This window comes from Oncorhynchus mykiss, chromosome 5, assembly GCF_013265735.2.
Source record: "Oncorhynchus mykiss isolate Arlee chromosome 5, USDA_OmykA_1.1, whole genome shotgun sequence".
In the NCBI taxonomy this organism is placed as follows: domain Eukaryota; kingdom Metazoa; phylum Chordata; class Actinopteri; order Salmoniformes; family Salmonidae; genus Oncorhynchus; species Oncorhynchus mykiss.
In genome coordinates this window covers 100,361,291-100,388,435 of record NC_048569.1, presented here as the reverse complement: position 1 = coordinate 100,388,435, position 27,145 = coordinate 100,361,291, and the positions used below count along the sequence as shown (strand labels likewise).

General features: G+C 45.4%; 1 protein-coding gene across 1 annotated transcript in view; it reads left to right on the top strand.

The window, feature by feature from the left end:
• The window catches only part of LOC110523061 (retinoschisin-like), a 53,045-nt gene extending 26,158 nt beyond the window's left edge, over nucleotides 1-26,887 (top strand). The window contains exons 4-6 of the mRNA XM_036979024.1: nucleotides 6,116-6,257; nucleotides 25,173-25,368; nucleotides 25,965-26,887. Of these exons, the coding sequence (XP_036834919.1) occupies nucleotides 6,116-6,257; nucleotides 25,173-25,368; nucleotides 25,965-26,117 (491 nt within the window). The 3' untranslated portion in view covers nucleotides 26,118-26,887. The remainder of the gene's footprint in view (nucleotides 1-6,115; nucleotides 6,258-25,172; nucleotides 25,369-25,964) is intronic.
• Nucleotides 26,888-27,145: the final 258 nt, after the last annotated feature.

Here is a 27,145-nt window from a genome sequence, read left to right as displayed (position 1 = left end):
GCAGTGAAAGTTAACATTATGTTTTCGAATGACATCCCCAAGAGTTAAAATATATAGTGAAAACAATAGTGGTCCTAAAACGGAACCTTGAGGAACACCAACATTTACAGTTGATTTGTCAGGAGGAGACGGAGGACAAACCATTCACAGAGACAAACTGATATCTTTCCGACAGATAAGATCTAAACCAGGCCAGAACTTGTCCTTGTAGACCAATTTGGGTTTCCAATCTCTCCAAAAGAATGTGGTGATCGATGGTATCAAAAGCAGCACTAAGGTCTAGGAGCACGAGGACAGATGCAGAGCCTCGGTCCGATGCCATTAAAATGTCATTTACCACCTTCACAAGTGCCGTCTCAGTGCTATGATGGGGTCTAAAACCAGACTGAAGCATTTTGTATACATTGTTTGTCTTCAGGAAGGCAGTGAGTTGCTACGCAACAGCCTTTTCTAAAATTTTTGAGAGGAATGGAAGATTCGATATAGGCCGATAGTTTTTTATATTTTCTGGGTCAAGGTTTGACTTTTAGTGAGTGAGTTTGGTGAGTGAGTTTGGTACACATCCGGTGGATAGAGAGCCATTTATTATGTTCAACATAGGAGGGCCAAGCACAGGAAGCAGCTCTTTCAGTAGTTTAGTTGGAATAGGGTCCAGTATGCAGCTTGAAGGTTTAGAGGCCATGATTATTTTCATCATTGTGTCAAGAGATATAGTACTAAAACACTTGAGCGTGTCTCTTGATCCTAGGTCCTGGCAGAGTTGTGCAGACTCAGGACAACTGAGCTTTGAAGGAATACGCAGATTTAAAGAGGAGTCCGTAATTTGCTTTCTAATAATCATAATCTTTTCCTCAAAGAAGTTCATGAATTTATCACTGCTAAAGTGAAAGTCATCCTCACTTGGGGAATGCTGCTTTTTAGTTAGCTTTGCGACAGTATCAAAAAGGAATTTCGGATTGTTCTTATTTTCCTCAAATAAGTTAGAAAAATAGGATGATCGAGCAGCAGTAAGGGCTCTTCGGTACTGCACAGTACTGTCTTTCCAAGCTAGTCGGAAGACTTCCAGTTTGGTGTGGCGCCATTTCCGTTCCAATTTTCTGGAAGCTTGCTTCAGAGCTCGGGTATTTTCTGTGTACCAGGAGCTAGTTTCTTATGAGAAATGTTTTTAATTTTTAGGGGTGCAACTGCATCTAGGGTATTGCGCAAGGTTAAATTGAGTTCCTCAGTTAGGTGGTTAACTGATTTTTGTCCTCTGGCGTCCTTGGGTAGACAGAGGGAATCTGGAAGGACATCAAGGAATCTTTGTGTTGTCTGAATTTATAGCACAACTTTTGATGTTCCTTGGTTGGGGTCTGAGCAGATTATTTGTTGCAATTGCAAACGTAATAAAATGGTGGTCCGATAGTCCAGGATTATGAGGAAAAACATTAACATCCACAACATTTATTCCATGGGACAAAACTAGGTCCAGCGTATGACTGTGGCAGTGAGTGGGTCCAGAGACATGTTGGACAAAACCCACTGAGTCGATGACGGCTCCGAAAGCCTTTTGGAGTGGGTCTGTGGACTTTTCCATGTGAATATTAAAGTCACCAAAGATTAGAATATTATCTGCTATGACTACAAGGTCCGATAGGAATTCAGGGAACTCAGTGAGGAACGCTGTATATGGCCCAGGAGGCCTGTAAACAGTAGCTATTAAAAGTGATTGAGTAGGCTGCATAGATTTCATGACTAGAAGCTCAAAAGACGAAAATGTCATTTTGTTTTTTGTAAATTGAAATTTGCTATCGTAAATGTTAGCAACACCTCCGCCTTTGCGGGATGCACGGGGGATATGGTCACTAGTGTAGCCAGGAGGTGAGGCCTCATTTAACACAGTAAATTCATCAGGCTTAAGCCATGTTTCAGTCAGGCCAATCACATCAAGATTATGATCAGTGATTAGTTCATTGACTATAATTGCCTTTGAAGTAAGGGATCTAACATTAAGTAGCCCTATTTTGAGATGTGAGGTATCATGATCTCTTTCAATAATGACAGGAATGGAGGTGGTCTTTATCCTAGTGAGATTGCTAAGGTGAACACCGCCATGTTTAGTTTTGCCCAACCTAGGTCGAGGCACAGACACGGTCTCAATGGTGATAGCTGAGCTGACTACACTGACTGTGCTAGTGGCAGACTCCACTATGCTGTCAGGCTGGCTAACAGCCTGCTTCCTGGCCTGCATCCATTTCATTGTGGAGCTAGAGGAGTTAGAGCCCTGTCTATGTTGGTAGATAAGATGAGAGCACCCCTCCAGCTAGGATGGAGTCCGTCACTCCTCAGCAGGTCAGGCTTGGTCCTGTTTGTGGGTGAGTCCCAGAAAGAGGGCCAATAATCTACAAATTCTATCTTTTGGAGGGGCAGAAAACAGTTTTCAGTTGTTTTCAACAATCACACACACACACACACACAGAGGTCTAATGTCCATTGCTCATGTTTCTTGGCCCAAGCAAGTCTCTTCGTCTTATTGGTGTCCTTTAGTATTGGTTTCTTTGCAGCAATTCGACCTGGTTCACGCAGTCTCCTCTGAACAGTTGATGTTGACATGTGTCTGTTACTTGAACTCTGTGAAGCAGAGGGGAGGTATGTGAGGTGACGTTGGCTCCCTCTGCTGGGATTACAGGAGCTGGGCAACCCCCGACACGGACAGATCTAAGTGGAGGTAATTAGAGGAAAGTGCCAACCAGCCATGGAGGCTAAATAAAAGGAGCACGATGGCACACCACGGGAGAGAAGGGAGATAGACGGACACCAGTCAAGAGAGAGAAGGGAGAGAGAGAAGGGAGAGAGACGGACACCAGTTAAGAGAGAGAAGGGAGAGAGACGGACACCAGTCATGAGAGAGAAGGGAGAGAGACGGACACCAGTCAAGAGAGAGAAGGGAGAGAGACGGACACCAGTCAAGAGAGAGAAGGGAGAGAGAGAAGGGAGAGAGACGGACACCAGTTAAGAGAGAGAAGGGAGAGAGACGGACACCAGTCATGAGAGAGAAGGGAGAGAGACGGACACCAGTCAAGAGAGAGAAGGGAGAGAGACGGACACCAGTCAAGAGAGAGAAGGGAGAGAGACGGACACCAGTCGGGAGAGAGATGGACACCAGTCAAGAGAGAGAAGGGAGAGAGACGGACACCAGTCAAGAGAGAGAAGGGAGAGAGATGGACACCAGTCAAGAGAGAGAAGAGAGAGAGAGAAGGGAGAGAGACGGACACCAGTCAAGAGAGAGAAGGGAGAGAGACGGACACCAGTCAAGAGAGAGAAGGGAGAGAGAGAAGGGAGAGAGACGGACACCAGTCAAGAGAGAGAAGTGAGAGAGACGGACACCAGTCAAGAGAGAGAAGGGAGAGAGACGGACACCAGTCAAGAGAGAGAAGGGAGAGAGAGAAGGGAGAGAGACGGACACCAGTCAAGAGAGAGAAGGGAGAGAGACGGACACCAGTCAAGAGAGAGAAGGGAGAGAGACGGACACCAGTCAAGAGATAGAAGGGAGAGAGACGGACACCAGTCGGGAGAGAGATGGACACCAGTCAAGAGAGAGAAGGGAGAGAGACGTACACCAGTCAAGAGAGAGAAGGGAGAGAGAGAAGGGAGAGAGACGGACACCAGTCAAGAGAGAGAAGGGAGAGAGACGGACACTAGTCAAGAGAGAGAAGGGAGAGAGAGAAGGGAGAGAGACGGACACCAGTTAAGAGAGAGAAGGAAGAGAGATGGACACCAGTCAAGAGAGAGAAGGGAGAGAGACGGATACCAGTGAAGAGAGAGAAGGGAGAGAGACGGACACCAGTCAAGAGAGAGAAGGGAGAGAGACGGACACCAGTCGGGAGAGAGATGGACACCAGTCAAGAGAGAGAAGGGAGAGAGACGGACACCAGTCAAGAGAGAGAAGAGAGAGAGATAAGGGAGAGAGACGGACACCAGTCAAGAGAGAGAAGGGAGAGAGACGGACACCAGTCAAGAGAGAGAAGGGAGAGAGACGGACACCAGTCAAGAGAGAGAAGGGAGAGAGACGGACACCAGTCGGGAGAGAGACGGACACCAGTCAAGAGAGAGAAGGGAGAGAGACTGACACCAGTCAAGAGAGAGAAGGGAGAGAGAGAAGGGAGAGAGACGGACACCAGTCAAGAGAGAGAAGGGAGAGAGACGGACACCAGTCAAGAGAGAGAAGGGAGAGAGACGGACACCAGTCAAGAGAGAGAAGGGAGAGAGACGGACACCAGTCAAGAGAGAGAAGGGAGAGAGACGGACACCAGTCGGGAGAGAGAAGGGAGAGAGACGGACACCAGTCAAGAGAGAGAAGGGAGAGAGACGGACACCAGTCGGGAGAGAGATGGACTCCAGTCAAGAGAGAGAAGGGAGAGAGACGGACACCAGTCGGGAGAGAGAAGGGAGAGAGAGAAGGGAGAGAGACGGACACCAGTCGGGAGAGAGAAGTGAGAGAGACGGACACTAGTCAAGAGAGAGAAGGGAGAGAGACGGACACCAGTCAAGAGAGAGAAGGGAGAGAGACGGACACCAGTCAAGAGAGAGAAGGGAGAGAGACGGACACCAGTCGGGAGAGAGATGGACTCCAGTCAAGAGAGAGAAGGGAGAGAGACGGACACCAGTCGGGAGAGAGAAGGGAGAGAGAGAAGGGAGAGAGACGGACACCAGTCGGGAGAGAGAAGGGAGAGAGACGGACACCAGTCGGGAGAGAGAAGGGAGACAGAGCAAAACCTAAGTTATTTCTTTGATATATTTATTTTCTGTCTTAGTAAAGTTGTTTTTCGGACTAAAGCCTCCCTGTCTCTGTGTCAATCTCTGGAGGCTCAACCCAACACCCCACAGTTTACCACATTATCCTCTGCAGCAGAGAACTCTGGGTCTTCCTTTCCTGTGGCTGTCCTCATGACAGCCAGTGACTGTGACTGCACTTGAAGAAACTTTAAAAGTTCTTGAAATGTCTGGGTTGACTGACCTTCATGTCTTAAAACAATGATGGACTCTCTTTGCTTAATGGAGCTGTTCTTGCCATAATATGGACTTGGTGTTTTACCAAATAGGGCTATCTCCTATATACCAACCCTACTTTGTCACAACAAAACTGATTGGCTCAATTAAGAAGGAAAGAAATTCCACAAATGTACTTTTAACAAGACTCACCTGTTAATTGAATTGCATTCCAGGCGACTACCTCATGAAGCTGGTTGAGAGAATGCCAAGAGTGTGCAAAGCTGTCATCAAGGCAAAGGGTGGCTACTTTGAATAATCTCAAATATAACATATTTTGATTTGTTAAACACTTTTTTGGTTACTACATGATTCCATATGTGTTATTTCATAGTGTTGATGTCTTCACTATCATTCAACAATGTAGAAAATAGTAAAAATAAAGAAAAACAATTGCAAGAGTAGGTGTGTCCAAACGTTTGACTGGTACTGTATGTATATATAAAATATATAAGGGAGATTGGAAATGATGCAGACATTGATAGAAGCCACAATCTATGTGCAATATTAAATCTGATCTACACCCTAAAAAAACAAAATCACTCATATTACACTGAGCTCAGTGGTATGAAGGACCCTTACATGGTGAAGGTGACAATGTGGCAATGTGTCCTGTAGTTGAAGAACGACCACTGTGCATTCAGCTAAATGTACCAGATTGATGTCCAGCCAACATATACATGCACAGAGAGCATGATGTGAGCCACAATACTTTACATCCAACAGGAACAGACTGGCAGACTGGCAGAGACAAACCCCAGGAGGAGATTTACACAGAATCTCAAACATCTGTAAATCTCTGTAAACATTTGCCGTTGATCAACTTCCCAGATTGTCTCTCTGTGTCACGCTAGGATAGCATCAGGGGTTTGATGGAGTGTTATGCAACACTAGGAGCCCTGACATTTTAACGTTTCATAACCAGATTACAATTTAGATACCGTGCTCTGATTTGTACCACTCCAACTGTGAGAACACAAATGAGATTGTGAAAAATGTTATGTTGAAAATAGACTCTTCTGCAATGTGCCATAGCACTTTGGGACATGATAGATGAGTTGTTAAACAGTGTGCCTGTGCTCCACAGAGTGTCTCTATCACAAGCCCCTGGGGTTCGAGGCTGGTTCAGTGGCACCGGACCAGATTAGCTGTTCTAACCAGGAAGAGTACAGCGGCTGGTATTCGTCCTGGACCTCCAACAGGGCACGACTCAACAGCCAGGGCTTCGGGTCAGTGCTGCTGTCTATACTCATGTCCTATCTGTCTGTATTATAATGTGTATGTTGGTCTCCTGTCCTAAATCAGGTGTATGCATCACAGTGTGTATGACCCTCTCTCCTCTCCAGGGGTGTAAACTACAAGCAGGATCAATGTGTATGACCCTCTCTCCTCTCCAGGGGCGTAAACTACAAGCAGGATCAATGTGTATGACCCTCTCTCCTCTCCAGGGGCGTAAACTACAAGCAGGATCAATGTGTATGACCCTCTCTCCTCTCCAGTGTGGTAAACTACAAGCAGGATCAATGTGTATGACCCTCTCTCCTCTCCAGGGGCGTAAACTACAAGCAGCATCAATGTGTATGACCCTCTCTCTTCTCCAGGGGCGTAAACTACAAGCAGGATCAATGAGGTAGCCAGCTAACTTGTCTAAATATCTATATTATATACGTATATCTGTATTAGAAAGACCAGCTTAAAATGGGCATGGTCTAATGGACTCAACAACCAAAACCAAAAAACAACCAAAAAGTTAGCTCGCTATTTCATTGATCCTGCTTTATAGTATACACCCAGGTTGTATATTAGAACTAGGGTTGTCAATAGATTTAAATAATTCATCTAGATAAATCATATGATTAATCTTGATTAACTTCAGAAAATCATACGATTATCTGAAGTTATTCAAGATTAATTGTATGATTTTCTGTAGTTAATAAAGATTAATAAATAAATAAATAATTATTCAAATTTGACCCTAATTTAAGAGGTTTCAATTTAAAAAACATCATATTGGGTTGTAGTTATAATTTATTTGATTATATTCGGGAAGAAAACCCTATTCCAAGACAACTCTATTCCAAGACAAAAACAACATTTCAGCAAGGTCAGAATTCATGTCAAATATAATGCAGCTAGGATACTGATCCGTGTTCTACATCATGTTAAATATAAAACAGCTATTAGATCTAGTCTAGGATACTGATCCGTGTTCTACATCTTGTTAAATATAATACAGCTGTTAGATCTAGTCTAGGATACTGATCCGTGTTCTACATCATGTTAAATATAAAACAGCTATTATATCTAGTCTAGGATACTGATCCGTGTTCTACATCATGTTAAATATTATACAGCTGTTAGATCTAGTCTAGGATACTGATCCATGTTCTACATCTTGTTAAATATAATACAGCTGTTAGATCTAGGATACTGATCCGTGTTCTACATCATGTTAAATATTATACAGCTATTAGATCTAGTCTAGGATACTGATCCATGTTCTACATCTTGTTAAATATAATACAGCTGTTAGATCTAGGATACTGATCCGTGTTCTACATCATGTTAAATATCATACAGCTATTATATCTAGTCTAGGATACTGGTCCGTGTTCTACATCATGTTAAATATCATACAGCTATTATATCTAGTCTAGGATACTGATCCGTGTTCTACATCTTGTTAAATATCATACAGCTATTATATCTAGTCTAGGATACTGGTCCATGTTCTACAACATGTTAAATATCATACAGCTGTTAGGGGTAGGGGGATCTTGAGCTGAAATAAAATGTCCCAGAAATTTTCCCAAAAATATATTTCTCTCAAATGTTGTGCACAAATTTGTTTACATCCCTGTTAGTGAGCATTTCTACTTTGCCAAGATAATCCATCCATGTGTAATATCAAGAAGCTGATTGAACAGCATGATCATTATACAAGTGCACCTTGTGCTGGAGACAATAAATGGCCACTAAAATGTGCAGTTTTGTCACACAACACAAATGTCTCAAGTTTTGAGGGACTGCAATTGGCATGCTGACAGTGCGAATGTCCACCAGAGCTGTTGCCAGAGAATTTAATGTTCTTTTCTCTACCTTAAGCCAACTTCAATGTCGTTTTAGAGAATTTTGCAGTACGTCTAACAGGCATCACAAACGCAGACCACGTGTAACCATGCCAGCCCAGGACCTCCACATCTGGCTTCTTCGCCTGCAGGATGGTCTGAGATGAGCCACCCAGACAGTTGATGAAACTGTGGGATTTAACAACCAAATAATTTCTGCACTAACGGTCAGAAAAAGTATCCGGGAAGCACACCTGCATGCTCATCGTCCTCACCAGGGTCTTGACCTGACTGCAGTTTGGCATCGTAACTGACTTCAGTGGGCAAATGCTCACCTTTGATGGCCACTGGCATGCTGGAGAAGTGTGCTCTTCACTGATGAATCCCGGTTTCAAATGTACCGGACAGATGGCAGACAGTATTGCATTATGTGTCTGAGTGCACCTTGGTGGCGGTGGGGTTATGGTATGGGCAGGCATAAGCTATGGACAACGAACCCGATTGCTTTTTATTGATGGCAATTTCAATGCACAGAGATACCGTGACGAGATCCTGAGGCCATTTGATGTTCCATTCTTCTGCCGCCATCACCTCATGTTTCAGCATGATAATGTACAGTGCCTTGCGAAAGTATTCGGCCCCCTTGAAATTTGCGACCTTTTGCCACATTTCAGGCTTCAAACATAAAGATATAAAACTGTATTTTTTTGTGAAGAATCAACAACAAGTGGGACACAATCATGAAGTGGAACGACATTTATTGGATATTTAAAACTTTTTTAACAAATCAAAAACTGAAAAATTGGGCGTGCAAAATTATTCAGCCCCTTTACTTTCAGTGCAGCAAACTCTCTCCAGAAGTTCAGTGAGGATCTCTGAATGATCCAATGTTGACCTAAATGACTAATGATGATAAATACAATCCACCTGTGTGTAATCAAGTCTCTGTATAAATGCACCTGCACTGTGATAGTCTCAGAGGTCCGTTAAAAGCGCAGAGAGATTCATGAAGAACAAGGAACACACCAGGCAGGTCCGAGATACTGTTGTGAAGAAGTTTAAAGCCGGATTTGGATGCAAAAAGATTTCCCAAGCTTTAAACATCCCAAGGAGCACTGTGCAAGCGATAATATTGAAATGGAAGTAGTATCAGACCACTGCAAATCTACCAAGACCTGGCCGTCCCTCTAAACTTTCAGCTCATACAAGGAGAAGACTGATCAGAGATGCAGCCAAGAGGCCCATGATCACTCTGGATGAACTGCAGCGATCTACAGCTGAGGTGGGAGACTCTGTCCATAGGACAACAATCAGTCGTATATTGCACAAATCTGGCCTTTATGGAAGAGTGGCAAGAAGAAAGCCATTTCTTAAAGATATCCATAAAAAGTGTTGTTTAAAGTTTGCCACAAGCCACCTGGGAGACACACCAAACATGTGGAAGAAGGTGCTCTGGTCAGATGAAACCAAAATTGAACTTTTTGGCAACAATGCAAAACGTTATGTTTGGCGTAAAAGCAACACAGCTGAACACACCAGCCCCACTGTCAAACATGGTGGTGGCAGCATCATGGTTTGGGCCTGCTTTTCTTCAGCAGGGACAGGGAATATGGTTAAAATTGATGGGAAGATGGATGGAGCCAAATACAGGACCATTCTGGAAGAAAACCTGATGGAGTCTGCAAAAGACCTGAGACTGGGACGGAGATTTGTCTTCCAACAAGACAATGATCCAAAACATAAAGCAAAATCTACAATGGAATTGTTCAAAAATAAACATATCCAGGTGTTAGAATGGCCAAGTCAAAGTCCAGACCTGAATCCAATCGAGAATCTGTGGAAAGAACTGAAAACTGCTGTTCACAAATGCTCTCCATCCAACCTCACTGAGCTCGAGCTGTTTTGCAAGGAGGAATGGGAAAAAATTTCAGTGTCTCGATGTGCAAAACTGATAGAGACATACCCCAAGCAACTTACAGCTGTAATCGCAGCAAAAGGTGGTGCTACAAAGTATTAACTTAAGGGGGCTGAATAATTTTGCACGCCCAATTTTTCAGTTTTTGATTTGTTAAAAAAGTTTTAAATATCCAATAAATGTCGTTCCACTTCATGATTGTGTCCCACTTGTTGTTGATTCTTCACAAAAAAATACAGTTTTATATCTTTATGTTTGAAGCCTGAAATGTGGCAAAAGGTTGCAAAGTTCAAGGGGGGCGAATACTTTCGCAAGGCACTGTATAGCCCCATGTAGCAAGCATCTGTACACAATTCCTGGAAGCTGAAAATGTCCCAGTTCTTCCATGGCCTGCATACAGACATGAGCACGTTTGAGTTGCTTTCGATCAACTTGTACGACAGTGTGTTCCAGTTCCAGCCAATATCCAGCAACTTCGCAGCCATTGAAGAGGAGTGGGACAGCATTCCACAGGCCACAATCAACAGCCAAATCAACTCCATGCTAAGGATAGAGGGCTAGGGTGACTACGATGATGAGGCAAATCGTGCACGATGCATGAGGCAAATCGTGGTCACACCAGATACTGACTGGTTTTCTGATTCACACCCCTACAGATAAAAGGTATCTGTGACCAACAGATGCATATCTGTATTTCCAGACATGGGAAATCCATAGATTAGGGCTAGCTACTAGTCACAAGTTGCTACTCCTAGAATTTGGATAATTTGCTTAGCTAAATCTTTTGACCTGAGAACTAAAATGAAAACAATATCTACGGTACATGGAATGGAAAATCTGTCCTGATTAAAATCCTTGTGGAAACGTAGAGTTGAATCTACAGTAGAGGCATTCGGTCATGGCATGCTAGCTCAACATTTTCACATGGTTAACAGCTCCTCAGCTGAACATTTTTTTTTTTTTACAACATTGTGAAAATGTTGCTGTAAGGTTGTGAAAATGATCTCAAAAACAATGTTTAGGTTTTTTGTAGTGTACCAATAACGTTCTACAAACGTTACAGTCAGGAACATTTCAGAAACATTGCAAAACGTTCCTGGGACATTTCAAAATTGTCACGGTTTACTTCTGTTGAAGGAAAGGCGGACCAAAACGAGGCGTGGTTTGTGTTCATCTTGTTATTTAATTAAAGAAAGTACTGAACACTGAATAAAAAAACAATAAACGACCGTGAAGCTAAATGAGAACTGTGATGACACAAGCAATCAACATAGACAATCACCCACCAACAAACAGTGCAACCCAGGCTACCTAAGTATGATTCTCAATCAGAGACAACTAATGACACCTGCCTCTGATTGAGAACCATACTAGGCCGAAACATACAAATCCCCAAATCATAGAAAAACAAACATAGACTGCCCACCCAACTGACGCCCTGACCATACTAAATAAATACAAAACAAAGGAAATAAAGGTCAGAACGTGACAAAAATGTTTGAGATGTTCCAAAGCCTTTCAGGAACGTTCCCAATGTGCTCCAAAATGTTGCAGGAATCCTACAAAACATTTTGAAAACGCTTCAAAACATTCCACGTTTCAATTAAATGATTGAGTTAAAAACAACTCATGTGAATAAGTGTCACCAAAATGTATTGGATGAAATCATTGTACATTTGTGATCTTCTCTCTGATCCATACTGTAGGCCCCTGAAACAAAGTAACAATATTCAATTGGAGATTTCACTGTGGTTGCTAATGACAGTTGCAAGATAACTGGTCTGCATAATATAAGTAATTCGGTAGTAATAAAACAAGGACATTCTCCAAACACCCGACATGGCAAACATCCCCGTTATTTGCAAGAGGAGGAGACGCAGGTATAGAGGACACAGAGCTGGATGCCTCGTGAGGACCCGCAGAAGGCGAGTGGGAAATCTGCCGTTACTGTCAATATTATTCGCCAACGTGCAATCATTGGACAATAACCTGGACGAGGTACAATCACGAATATCCTACCAACGGGACATCAAAAACTGTACCTTATGTTTCACGGAATCGTGGCTGAATAATAACATGGATATTCAGCTAGCGGGATATACGCTGCACTGGCAAGATAGTACAGCACACTCCGGTAAGACGAGGGGGGACGGTCTGTGCATATTTGTAAACAACAGCTGGTGTACGAAATCTAGGAAGTCTCTAGATTTTACTTGGCTGAAGTAGAGTATATTGTGATAAACTGCAGGCCACACTACTTGCCTAGAGAGTTTTCAGCTATACTTTTCGTGGCTGTTTATTTACCACCACAGACAGATGCCGGCACTAAGACCGCACTCAGTCAGCTGTATAAAGAAATAAGCAAACAGGAAAACACTCACCCAGAGGCGGCACTCCTAGTGGCCTGAGACTTTAATGCAGGGAAACTTAAATCAGTTCTACCAAATTTCTATCAACATGTTAAATGGGCAACCAGAGGGAAAACAACTCTAGATCACCTGTACTCCACACACAGAGAAGTGTACAAAGCTCTAACTCGCCCTCCATTTGGTAAAACTGACCACAACTCTATCCTCCTGATTCCTGCTTACAAGCAAAAATGAAAGCAGGAAGCACCAATGACTCAGTCTATATAAAAGTGGTCAGATGAAACAGATGCTAAACTACAGGACTGTTTTGCTATCACAGACTGGAACATGTTCCGGGATTCTTCCGATGGCATTGAGGAAGGAGTACACCACATAAGTCACTGGCTTTATCAATAAGTGCATTGAGGATGTCATCCCCACAGTGACTGTAAATACATGCCCTGCGACGAATCATTCTACACCGGCTCCGAAGCTCGTCTTATGTGGCCGGGCTTGCAAACTATTACAGACTACAAAGGGAAGCACAGCCGCGAGCTTCCCAGTGACACGAGCCTACCAGATGAGCAAAACCACTTCTATGCTCGCTTCGAGGCAAGTTGCACTGAGGCATGCATGAGAGCATCAGCTGTTCCGGACGACAGTGCGATCACGCTCTCCGTAGCCGACGTGAGTAAGACCTTGAAACATGTCAAAATGCACAAGGCTGCTGGGCCAGACGGATTACCAGGACGTGTGCTCCGGGCATGTGCTGACCAACTGGCAGGTGTCTTTACTGACATTTTCAACATGTCCATGATTGAGTCTGTAATACCAACATGTTTCAAGCAGACACGATAGTCCCTGTGCCCAAGACCACTAAGGCAACCTTCCTAAATGACTACAGACCCGTAGCACTCACGTATGTAGCCATGAAGTGCTTTGAGAGGCTGGTAATGGCTCACATCAACACCATTATCCCAGAAAACCTAGACCACTCCAATTTGCATACCAGTCAAACAGATCCACAGATGCAATCTCTATTACACTCCACACTGCCCTTTCGCACCTGGACAAACGGAACACCTATGTGAGAATGCTGCTCATTGACTACAGCTCAGCGTTCAACACCATATTACCCTCAAAGCTCATCACTAAGCTAAGGATCCTGGGACTAAACACCTCCATCTGCAACTGGATCCTGGACTTCCTTCCGGGCCACCCCCAGGTGGTGAGATTAGGTAGCAACACATCTGCCACACTGATCCTCAACACTGGAACCACCCAGGGGTACGTGCTCAGTCCCCTCTTTTAGTCCCTGTTCACTCACGACTGCATGACCAGGCATGACTCATACACCATCATTAAGTTTGCAGATGACACAACAGTGGTAGGCCTGATCACCGACAACGACGAGACAGCCTATAGGGAGGAGGTCAGAGACCTGGCCAGGTGGTGCCAGAATAACAAGCTCTCATCAAATTTCAAATCAAATGTATTTATAAATTCCTACTTACATCAGCTGATATCTCAAAGTGCTGTACAGAAACCCAGCTTAAAATCCCAAACAGCAAGCAATGCAGGTGAAGAAGCACGGTGGCTGGGAATAACTCCTTAGAAAGGCCAGAACCTAGGAAGAAACCTAGAGAGGAACCAGGCTATGAGGGGTGGCCAGCCCTCTTCTGGCTGTGCCGGGTGGAGATTATAACAGAACATGACCAAGTTGTTCAAATGTTCATAGATGACAATCAGGGTCAAATAATAATAACCACAGTGGTTGTCGAGGGTGCAGCAGGTGCAGCAAGTCAGCACCTCAGGAGTAAATGTCGGTTGGCTTTTCATAGCCAATCATTCAGAGTATCTCTACCGCTCCTGCTGTCTCTAGAGAGTTGAAAACAGCAGGTCTGGGACAGTTGGCACGTCTGGTGAACAGGTCAGGGTTCCATAGCCGCAGGCAGAACAGTTGAAACTGGAGCAGCAGCACGGCCAGGTGGACTGGGGACATCAAGGAGTCATCAGGCCGTGTAGTCCTGAGGCATGGTCCTAGGGCTCAGGTCCTCTGAGAGAGAGAGAGAATTAGAGAGAGCATACTTAAATTGACACAGGACACCGGATAAGACAGGAGAAATACTCCAGATAAAACAGACTCTTCCTAGCCCCCCGACACATCAACTACTGCAGCATAAATACTGGAGGATGAGACAGGAGGGGTCGGGAGCCACTGTGGCTCCATCCGATGATACCCCCGGACAGTGCCAAACAGGCAGGAATTAACCCCATCCCCTTTGCCAAAGCACAGCCCCCACACCACTAGAGGGATACCTTCAACCACCAACTTACTATCCTGAGACATGGTCGGGTATAGCCCATGAAGATCTCCCCCATGGCACAACCTGAGGGGGGGGCGCCAACCCGGACAGGAAGATCACGTCAGTGACTCAACCCACTCAAGTGGCGCACCCCTCCTAGGGATGGCATGGAAGAGCACCTGTAAGCCAGAGACTCAGCCCCCCGTAATATGGTTTGAGGCAGAGAATCTCAGTGGAGAGAGGGAAACCGGCCAGGCAGAGACAGCAAGGGCGGTTCGTTGCTCCAGTGCCTTTCCGTTCACCTTCACACTCCTGGGCCAGACTACACTCAGTCATAGGACCTACTGAAGAGATGAGTCTTCAATAAAGACTTTAAAGGTTGAGACCAAGTCTGCGTCTCTCACATGGATAGGCAGACCATATAAATGGAGCGCTATAGGAGAAAGCCCTGCCTCCAGCTGTTTGCTTAGAAATTATAGGGACAGTTAGACAGTTAGACAGGGACAGGGACAGTTGCATCTTGTGACCGTAGTGTTGGTGTAGGTATGTACGGCAGGACCAAATCGGAAAGATAGGTAAGAGCAAGCCAATGTAATGCTTTGTAGGTTAGCAGTAAAGCCTTGAAATCGGTCTGATGCCATTAAAAGGTATGGAAGATTCGATATAGGCCGATAGTTTTTTATATTTTCTGGGTCAAGGTTTGGCTTTTTCAAGAGAGGCTTTATTACTGCCACTTTTAGTGAGTTGGGTACACATCCGGTGGATAGAGAGACGTTTATTATTTTCAACATAGGAGGGCCAAGCACAGGAAGCAGCTCTTTCAGTAGTTTAGTTGGAATAGGGTCCAGTATGCAGCTTGAAGGTTTAGAGGCCATGATCATTGTTTTCATCATTGTGTCAAGAGATATAGTACTAAAACACTTTAGCGTCTCTCTTGATCTTAGGTCCTGGCAGAGTTGTGCAGACTCAGGACAACTGAGCTTTGAAGGAATACGCAGATTTAAAGAGGAGTCCGTAATTTGCTTTCTAATAATCATGATCTTTTCCTCAAAGAAGTTCATTAATTTATTACTGCTAAAGTGAAAGCCATCCTCTCTTGGGGAATGCTGCTTTTTAGTTAGCTTTGCGACAGTATCAAAAAGGAATTTCGGATTGTTCTTATTTTTTTTTTAAATAGGATGATCGAGCAGCAGTAAGGGCTCTTCGGTACTGCACGGTACTGTCTTTCCAAGCTAGTCGGAAGACTTCCAGTTTGGTGTGGCGCCATTTCCATTCCAATTTTCTGGAAGCTTGCTTCAGAGCTCGGGTATTTTCTGTGTACCAGGGAGCTAGTTTCTTATGAGAAATGTTTTTAGGGGTGCAACTGCATCTAGGGTATTGCGCAAGGTTAAATTGAGTTCCTCAGTTAGGTGGTTAACTGATTTTTGTCCTCTTACGTCCTTGGGTAGGCAGAGGGAGTCTGGAAGGGCATCAAGGAATCTTTGTGATGTCTGGGAACTTATAGCACAACTTTTGATGCTCCTTGGTTGGGGTCTGAGCAGATTATTTGTTGCAATTGCAAACGTAATAAAATGGTGGTCTGATAGTCCAGGATTATGAGAAAAAACATTAAGATCCACAACATTTATTCCATGGGACAAAACTAGGTCCAGAGTATGACTGTGACAGTGAGTGGGTCCAGAGACATGTTGGACAAAACCCACTGAGTCGATGATGGCTCCGAAAGCCTTTTGGAGTGGGTCTGTGGACTTTTCCATTTGAATATTAAAGTCACCAAAGATTAGAATATTATCTGCTATGACTACAAGGTCCGATAGGAATTCAGGGAACTCAATGAGGAACGCTGTATATGGCCCAGGAGGCCTGTAAACAGTAGCTAATAGATTTCATGACGAGAAGCTCAAAAGACGAAAACGTCATTGTTTTTTGTAAATTGAAATTTGCTATCGGAAATGTTAGCAACACCTCTGCCTTTGCGGGATGCACGGGGGATCTGGTCACTAGTGTAGCCAGGAGGTGAGGCCTCATTTACAGCCTGGGCTGAAGGGAAACCACAGGACTCTCAACCGACGTGGAACCACAGAGGACAGGAAAGCAGGCCCTCCAGCATTCGGGTGGTCAGTCCGTGATTTTAATCCTTGACCATGAGATGGTGGAGTTATGGCGTTGAAGCCAAGGGAGGTTGAGGATGTTATTGTGAGCTGGTTTTTGAGGTGATGTTAAGAGAGGAGGCAAGGGTCTGGTCTATAAAGTTCCCCGTGGCACCGGAATCCACTAACGCTGTAGATACATGAGGGACAGTCAACTAGTGTGATCGACACCAAAAAGGGTTTGGCAGAAAGTGATGAAGAGGGGATACTCACACCCTCTTGCTCTCCTGGATCCCGAGTTGGGACGTACCGGACACTGCTAGAGATGGTGCCCTCCTTGACCACAATAGAGACAGAGCCCAAGCTGTTTCCTTCTGCTTCACTCAGCCGCTGGGAAGCTTGTGGCCGTCATATTTATCAAGGAGGGACAAACGGGAATCGCTGACCTGAGTGGGTTGCTGAATGGGCTGATGTGCTGGCTCTCTGGATAGACTGGTGGTAGACTATCCTCTGCTGAAGGCAACACCTCTTGGGTATGTTTGAGACATTGAGCACTGCAAAGAACCTCTTCCATAGCCGTCCCCAGTTGCACCAGCTGGTCGTGGTGTTGACGAAGTAGGTATCTCTGCTCGTCGACCGTCTGGGAGATGTTCTGATTTCCTGTTGCTTCCATTTGTTGAGGCAGTACTCTGTAACGTAGACGCTGGGAGTCGAGAAGCAGGTGCAGGTGATAAGTTTAATACAACATAGGAGTAGCTTCTTGACATGAAACACAGAAACAATACTGCCTGGGGAATTAACCTAAGGGAGTGCCAGAGAAAGGGGAGGTAATGAGTGAGGCAATGGAGTCCAGGTGTGCCTCATGATGAAGCAAAGGTGCGCGTAATGATTGCTGCTAGGTGTGCATAATGATGGTTGCCAGGACCGGTGGTTAGTTAACCGGCGACATCAAATGCCGGAAGGGAGGAGCAGGAGAAGACGTGACATCATGTTTACTAATACCTGTTACGTTTGGGTACTGTCTAATTATTTCTGCAGGCGGTTCAATTGCTAGTGCAAACAGGAGGGGGAGAGGGAACATCCCTGTCTTGTGCCCCTTTTTTTAGATAATATATTATTTGTGTATATTTTAGCTTTAGGACATGTATAGTTGAAGTCGAAGCACGTCAAGCACGTTGTTCTCTACAGTTGAAGTTGGAAGTTTACATACACTTAGGTTGGAGTCATTAAAACTCATTTTTCAACCACTTCACAAATTTCTTGTTAACAAACTACAGTTTTGGCAAGACGGTTAGGACATCTACTTTGTTCATGACACAAGTAATTGTTCCAACAATTGTTTACAGACAGATTATTTCACTTATAATTCATAGTCAGAATTTGACATACACAAAGTTGACTGTGCCTTTAAACAGCTTGGAAAACTCCAGAAAATTATGTCATGGCTTTAGAAGCTTCTGATAGGTTAATTGACATGATTTGAGTCAATTGGAGGTGTACCTGTGGATGTATTTCAAGGCCTACCTTCAAACACAGTGCCTCTTTGCTTGAGATCATGGGAAAATCAAAAGAAATCAGCCAAGACCTCAGACGAAACATTGTAGACCTCCACATGTCATGTATTGTCATGTTGTGTCTTTCTGTCCTTTCCTTTCACCCTGTCTCCCTCTGCTGGTCGTACTAGGTTACCGTTTCTGTCCCTCTTTCCCCCAGCTGTTCCTTGTCTTCTCTGACTACCTCATTCACCCCTTTTCCCACCTGTTCCCTTTTTCCCTCTGATTAGGTCCCTATATCTCTCTCTGTTTCTGCTCCTGTCTTTGTCGGATTCTTGTTTGTTGTGTTTCATGCCTGAACCAGACTATCGTCATGTTTGCTGTAACCTTGTCCTGTCCTGTCGGAATCTGCCGGTCTATCTGAGCCTACCTATGTTTGGTTATTAAAGAAGCTCTGTTTAAGTTAATTCGCTTTTGGGTCCTCATTCACTCACCGTAACAGAAGAATCCGACCAAGAATGGACCCAGCGACTTCGGATCCTCTCCACTCAGCCGTCGAGATCCAGGGAGCGATGCTAGGCAGACACGAGCAGGAATTGTCTGCTGCTCGACATGCCGTTGAGACCCTGGCCACCCAAGTCTCCAACCTCACAGAACAGGTTCACCATCTCCGCCTCGATCCACCGGCCACTTCCAGGGCTTTCGAATCTCCGGAGCCCAGAATCAATAACCCGCCGTGTTACTCTGGGGAGCCCACTGAATGCCGCTCGTTCCTCACCCAGTGTGATATTGTGTTTTCTCTCCAGCCCAACACTTACGCCAGGAGCACTGCTCGTGTCGCCTACGTCATATCTCTCCTTACTGGACGGGCTCGTGAGTGGGGCACGGCAATCTGGGAGGCAAGGGCTGAGTGTACTAACCAGTATCAGGACTTTAAGGAGGAGATTATACGGGTTTTTGATCGATCTGTTTTTGGGGAGGAGGCTTCCAGGGCCCTGTCTTCCCTATGTCAAGGCAATCGATCCATAACAGACTACTCTATTGAGTTTCGCACTCTTGCTGCCTCCAGTGGCTGGAACGAGCCGGCTTTGCTCGCTCGTCTTCTGGAGGGTCTCCGCGCAGAGGTAAAGGATGAGATTCTCTCCCGGGAGGTTCCTTCCAGCGTGGATTCCTTGATTGAACTCGCTATTCGCATTGAGCGACGGGTTGATCTTCGTCACCGAGCTCGTGGAAAGGAGCTCGCGTTCTCCGTTGCCCCCCTCTCCGCATCACTACCATCTTCCTCTGCCAGCTCGGGAGCTGAGCCTATGCAGCTGGGAGGTATCCGCATCTCGACTAAGGAGAGGGAACGGAGAATCACCAACCGCCTCTGTCTCTATTGCGGTTCTGCTGGTCATTTTGTCACTTCATGTCCAGTAAAAGCCAGAGCTCATCAGTAAGCGGAGGGCTACTGGTGAGCGCTACTACTCCTGTCTCTCCTTCAAGATCCTGCACTACCTTGTCGGTCCATCTACGCTGGACCGGTTCGTCAGCTTCCTGCAGTGCCTTAATAGACTCTGGGGCGGAGGGCTGTTTTATGGACGAGACCTGGGCTCGGGAACATGACATTCCTCTCAGACAGTTAAGGGAGTCCACGGCCTTGTTCGCCCTGGATGGTAGTCCTCTCCCCAGGATTCAGCGTGAGACGCTACCTTTAACCCTCACTGTTTCTGGTAATCTTAGCAAAACCATTTCTTTTTTAATTTTTCGTTCACCTTTTACACCTGTTGTTTTGGGCCATCCCTGGCTAGTTTGTCATAATCCTTCCATTAATTGGTCTAGTAATTCTATCCTCTCCTGGAACGTCTCTTGTCATGTGAAATGTTTAATGTCTGCTATCCCTCCTGTTTCCTCTGTCTCTTCTTCACAGGAGGAGCCTGGTGATTTGACAGGGGTGCCGGAGGAATATCACGATCTGCGCACGGTGTTCAGTCGGTCCAGGGCCACCTCTCTTCCTCCACACCGGTCGTATGATTGTAGTATTGATCTCCTTCCGGGAACCACTCCCCCCCGGGGTAGACTATACTCTCTGTCGGCTCCCGAATGTAAGGCTCTCGAGGATTATTTGTCTGTAGCTCTTGACGCCGGTACCATAGTCCCCTCCTCCTCTCCCGCCGGAGCGGGGTTTTTTTTTGTCAAGAAGAAGGACGGGTCTCTGCGCCCCTGCATAGATTATCGAGGGCTGAATGACATAACAGTGAAGAATCGTTATCCGCTTCCTCTTATGTCTTCAGCCTTCGAGATCCTGCAGGGAGCCAGGTTTTTCACTAAGTTGGACCTTCGTAACGCTTACCATCTCGTGCGCATCAGGGAGGGGGACGAGTGGAAGACGGCGTTTAACACTCCGTTAGGGCACTTTGAATACCGGGTTCTTCCTTTCGGCCTCGCTAACGCTCCAGCTGTCTTTCAGGCATTAGTCAATGATGTCCTGAGAGACATGCTGAACATCTTTGTTTTCGTTTACCTTGACGATATCCTGATTTTTTCACCGTCACTCCAGATTCATGTTCAGCACGTTCGACGTGTCCTCCAGCGCCTTTTAGAGAATTGTCTTTTTGTGAAGGCTGAGAAGTGCACTTTTCATGCCTCCTCCGTCACATTTCTCGGTTCTGTTATTTCCGCTGAAGGCATTAAGATGGATCCCGCTAAGGTCCAAGCTGTCATTGATTGGCCCGCCCCTAAGTCACGCATCGAGCTGCAGCGCTTTCTCGGCTTCGCGAACTTCTATCGTCGTTTCATCCGTAATTTCGGTCAGGTGGCAGCTCCTCTCTCAGCCCTTACTTCTGTCAAGACGTGCTTTAAGTGGTCCGTTTCCGCCCAGGGAGCTTTTGATCTCCTCAAGAATCGTTTTACATCCGCTCCTATCCTTGTTACACCTGACGTCTCTAGACAGTTCATTGTCGAGGTTGACGCGTCAGAGGTGGGCGTGGGAGCCATTCTTTCTCAGCGCTCCCTCTCTGACGACAAGGTCCACCCATGCGCGTATTTTTCTCATCGCCTGTCGCCGTCGGAACGTAACTATGATGTGGGAAACCGCGAACTGCTCGCCATCCGGTTAGCCCTAGGCGAATGGCGACAGTGGTTGGAGGGGGCGACCGTTCCTTTTGTCGTTTGGACTGACCATAGGAACCTTGAGTACATCCGTTCTGCCAAACGACTTAATGCGCGTCAGGCGCGTTGGGCGCTGTTTTTCGCTCGTTTCGAGTTCGTGATTTCTTATCGTCCGGGCTCTAAGAACACCAAGCCTGATGCTTTATCTCGTCTCTTCAGTTCTTCAGTAGCCTCCACTGACCCCGAGGGGATTCTCCCTGAGGGGCGTGTTGTCGGGTTGACTGTCTGGGGAATTGAGAGGCAGGTAAAGCAAGCGCTCACTCACACTCCGTCGCCGCGCGCTTGTCCTAGGAACCTTCTTTTCGTTCCCGTTCCTACTCGTCTGGCCGTTCTTCAGTGGGCTCACTCTGCCAAGTTAGCCGGCCACCCTGGCGTTCGGGGTACGCTTGCTTCCATCCGCCAGCGTTTTTGGTGGCCCACCCGGGAGCATGACACGCGTCGTTTCGTGGCTGCTTGTTCGGTCTGCGCGCAGACTAAGTCCGGTAACTCTCCTCCTGCCGGCCGTCTCAGGCCGCTTCCCATTCCCTCTCGACCGTGGTCTCACATCGCCTTAGATTTTGTCACCGGACTGCCTTCGTCAGCGGGGAAGACTGTTATTCTTACGGTTGTCGATAGGTTCTCTAAGGCGGCTCATTTCATTCCCCTTGCTAAGCTTCCTTCTGCTAAAGAGACGGCACAAATCATCATCGAGAATGTTTTCAGAATTCATGGCCTTCCGTCAGACGTCGTTTCGGACAGAGGTCCGCAATTCACGTCTCAATTTTGGAGGGAGTTTTGCCGTTTGATTGGGGCTTCCGTCAGTCTCTCTTCCGGCTTTCACCCCCAGTCTAACGGTCAAGCAGAACGGGCCAATCAGACTATTGGTCGCATCTTACGCAGTCTTTCTTTTCGCAACCCTGCGTCTTGGTCAGAACAGCTCCCCTGGGCAGAATACGCCCACAACTCGCTTCCTTCGTCTGCGACCGGGCTATCTCCTTTTCAGAGTAGCCTCAGGTACCAGCCTCCGCTGTTCTCATCTCAGTTCGCCGAGTCCAGCGTCCCCTCCGCTCAGGCTTTTGTCCAACGTTGCGAGCGCACCTGGAAGAGGGTCAGGTCTGCACTTTGCCGTTATAGGACGCAGACTGTGAGGGCTGCTAATAAGCGTAGAACTAAGAGTCCTAGATATTGTCGCGGTCAGAGAGTTTGGCTCTCCACTCAGAACCTTCCCCTTAAGACGGCTTCTCGCAAGTTGACCCCGCGGTTCATTGGTCCGTTCCGTATTTCTCGGGTCATTAATCCTGTCGCAGTTCGACTTCTTCTTCCGCGATACCTTCGTCGCGTCCACCCGGTCTTCCATGTCTCCTGTATCAAGCCCGTTCTTCGCGCCCCCGCTCGTCTTCCCCCCCCCCCCCCCCCCATCCTTGTCGAGGGCGCACCCATCTACAGGGTCCGCAGGATTTTGGACATGCGTCCTCGGGGCCGTGGTCACCAGTACCTCGTAGATTGGGAGGGGTACGGTCCTGAGGAGAGGAGTTGGGTTCCCTCTCGGGACGTGCTGGACCGTGCGCTGATCGAGGATTTCCTCCGTTGCCGCCAGGTTTCCTCCTCGAGTGCGCCAGGAGGCGCTCGGTGAGTGGGGGGGTACTGTCATGTATTGTCATGTTGTGTCTTTCTGTCCTTTCCTTTCACCCTGTCTCCCTCTGCTGGTCGTACTAGGTTACCGTTTCTGTCCCTCTTTCCCCCAGCTGTTCCTTGTCTTCTCTGACTACCTCATTCACCCCTTTTCCCACCTGTTCCCTTTTTCCCTCTGATTAGGTCCCTATATCTCTCTCTGTTTCTGCTCCTGTCTTTGTCGGATTCTTGTTTGTTGTGTTTCATGCCTGAACCAGACTATCGTCATGTTTGCTGTAACCTTGTCCTGTCCTGTCGGAATCTGCCGGTCTATCTGAGCCTACCTATGTTTGGTTATTAAAGAAGCTCTGTTTAAGTTAATTCGCTTTTGGGTCCTCATTCACTCACCGTAACACCACAAGTCTGGTTCATCCTTGGGAGCAATTTCCAAATGCCTGAAGGTACCACGTTCATCTGTACAAACAGTAGTACGCAAGTATAAACACCATGGGACCACGCAGCCATCATACCGCTCAGGAAGGAGATGCGTTCTGTCTCCTAGAGATGAACGTACTTTGGTGCAAAAAGTACAAATCAATCCCAGAACAACAACAAAGGACCTTGTGAAGATGCTGGAAGCAACAGGTACAAAAGTATCTATATCCACAGTAAAACAAGTCCTATATCGACATAACCTGAAAGGGCGCTCAGCAAGGAAGAAGCCACTGCTCCAAAACATTTGTGGGCAGAACTGAAAAAAATGTGTGCGAGCAAGGAGTCCTACAAACCTGACTCAGTTACACCAGCTCTGTCAGGAGGAATGGGCCAAAATTCACCCAACTTATTGTGGAAGGCTACCCAATACGTTTGACACAAGTTAAACAATATAAAGGTAATGCTACCAAATACTAATTGAGTGCATATAAACTTCTGACCCACTGAAAATGTGATGAAATAAATTCAATCTGAAATAAATAATTATCTCTACTATTATCCTGACATTTCACATTCTTGAAATAAAGTGGTGATCCTAACTGACCTAAGAAAGGATTTTCTTTGTAGGACTAAATGTCAGGAATTGTGAAACTGAGTTTAAATGTATTTGGCTAAGGTGTATGTAAACTGAGTTTAAATGTATTTGGCTAAGGTGTATGTAAACTGAGTTTAAATGTATTTGGCTAAGGTGTATGTAAACTGAGTTTAAATGTATTTGGCTAAGGTGTATGTTAACTGAGTTTAAATGTATTTGGCTAAGGTGTATGTAAACTGAGTTTAAATGTATTTGGCTAAGGTGTATGTAAACTGAGTTTAAATGTATTTGGCTAAGGTGTATGTAAACTGAGTTTAAATGTATTTGGCTAAGGTGTATGTTAACTTCCAACTTCAACTGTATATAATATGTTTTATTAAATGTATTATTTCAGCTGGAAAGTTGAAAGCTTCCAAATAGAAAACACCATTCATGACGGTCATAAGTCTTTTCGGCATGAATAGCCATTATTGATCAATCTATATATTTTGTTTTTTGCATATTGATATTAAACTAAAATATGTTATTGTATTTGTTTGTAAGTAATTAATAAACCCTGTTTGAATGATACTGTATGTATCAAGTCTTAATGATTTTGCCATTCTATTACATATGAGCTTTGTTATTATTTTGTTTTCACAATTTATTAAACTAATGGGTCCGTAATCAGCAGGGACTCTCCAGATTTACCTGGTTTTAATAGAACTGAAAAAAGAGTTTGACACATGGAACTGAAACTGAAATCTAATTACAATGTTGCAGAACGTTGAAGTAAACATTTTGTGAGAAATATTGTAAACTGTAATTCAAACGTTGAGTTTCCCTAAATGAAAATCGTTGAGACAATTGTTGACACAATGTTTTATCTATCGCAGGGATATTCAACTTTTACACTACGGGTTCCAGAGCCTGCTGGTTCTCTGTTCTACCTGATAATGAATTTCACCCACCTGATGAACCAGGTCTAAATCAGTCCCTGATTAAAGGGGAACAATGAAAGAATGCAGTGGAACTAGATAAGAGGACCAGAGTTTAGTTTGAGGGTTCTATCATACAACCTAATACAATGGAGATGTGAAAAAATGTTTAAAAATAAATGAACAGCGTTAACTTTGACAGCCCTAATTAACATGTATGTTCCTCCTCCTTTCCAGGTGTGCATGGCTGTCTAAGTTCCAGGACAACAGCCAGTGGATCCAGATTGACCTGCAGGATGTGGGTGTGGTCTCAGGTATCCTGACCCAGGGTCGCTGTGATGCTGATGAGTGGCTGACTAAGTACAGCGTCCAGTACCGCACCGATCAGAACCTAAACTGGATCTACTACAAGGACCAGACTGGCAACAACAGGGTCAGTATACAGTAGGACCAGACTGGCAACAACAGGGTCAGTATAGAGTAGGACCAACAACCGGGTCAGTATACAGTAGGACCAACAACAGGGTCAGTATACAGTAGGACAAACAACAGGGTCAGTGTGCAGTAGGACCAACAATAGGGTCAGTATGCAGTAGGACCAACAAACAGGGTCATTATGCAGTAGGACTAATAACAGGGTCAGTGTGCAGTAGGACCAACAACAGGGTCAGTGTGCAGTAGGACCAACAACAGGGTCAGTGTGCAGTAGGACCAACAACAGGGTCAGTATGCAGGCTAGGCATTCTGGATTATGCTACTAGTAATACTACTAAATCACAAGGGGACAATTGTCAGTTCCTCTTAGGCTCTGTGTTCTAAATGGCACTCTATTTCCTATCTAATGGAGTAGTTTTGACCAGAGCTCTATGGGCTCTGGAAAAGTGGTGCACTACATTGGGTGCCATTTGGGATTCAGCCCATCTCGCTTGCATATCCTTCTCAATAGTCTATAGGCTGTTAGTCAGCTGATTGGTTGATGTCAGATGGGCATGTTATCGACTGGCCAATGTCGTGTCTCTGTTCCCGCAGGTGTTCTATGGGAACTCGGACCGCTCGTCGTCCGTTCAGAACCTGCTGCGTCCTCCTATTGTGGCCCGCTATGTTAGGCTCCTCCCTCTGGGTTGGCACACCCGCATTGCCCTGCGCATGGAGCTGCTGATGTGCATGAGCAAGTGTACCTAAAACCTATGACCCTAATAACCCTAACCCCTAACCTCTAACCCTGTCTATCCTACTGGGCACAGATGTCAGTTCAACGTCTTGTTTTGATTTATATTTGGTTAAGTTGTAAACGTAAATTCAACGTGAAATCAAGAAACAAATTCACCATGTCATGTGATTTAGGCTAAAAGTTAGGTGAAAATATGAGGAAATGCTCTCAAGTTGATTTGTTTTCCACATTTATTTAACGCTATCAAATTTATTTTTTGTGTTGAAATGACATGGAAACCACATTGATGGACCCAGTTTTTGCCCAGTGAGGTCAGTGTCCATCTTGCCCTTCCATCTTAACTCCCAGACGCTTGCCAAAGGGCGACATTATTTAAGCATTTCATTGTACACTTGGCTGTATGGCGTCCATTTGACAAACTAAACTTTGATTTGTCACTGGTCCGGTAACCCTGTCAAGACACAGTACCGAGCTAGTAGCAATAGAATGATGTCTTGATCTCTTTCCCTGTTTGTCTTCTAGGGGCTGTGGCTGTCAGTGTGTTTTATTGGCAGAGACCATTGTGTGTTTACCTTTTTTAACTATAGTAAATAATACAGTATTTAATTTGCATGTACCCTGCCCATTCCCCTCCCCATATTCCAATTTGTGCCACCCACAAGTTGAAAACTACATGCCAAGTACACTATATGACCAAAAGTATGTGGACACCTGCTCGTCGAACATCTCATTACTAAATCATGGGCATTAATATGGAGTTGGTCCCCCCTTTGCTGCTATAACAGCCTCAACAATTCTGGGAAGGCTTTCCACTAGATGTTGGAACATTGCTGCTTTAACAGCCTCCACTCTTCAGGGAAGGCTTTCCACGAGATGTTGGAACATTGCTGCGAGAATTTACTTCCATTCAGCCACAAGAGCATTAGTGATGTTGGGCATTGATGTTGGGCCCAACACAAGTTGCATTCTTTCAGAGACAGAAAAAACTGTGTCTGCTTGTATATTTAGCAATGAATCCGAAAGACTCTATGGAACAAGG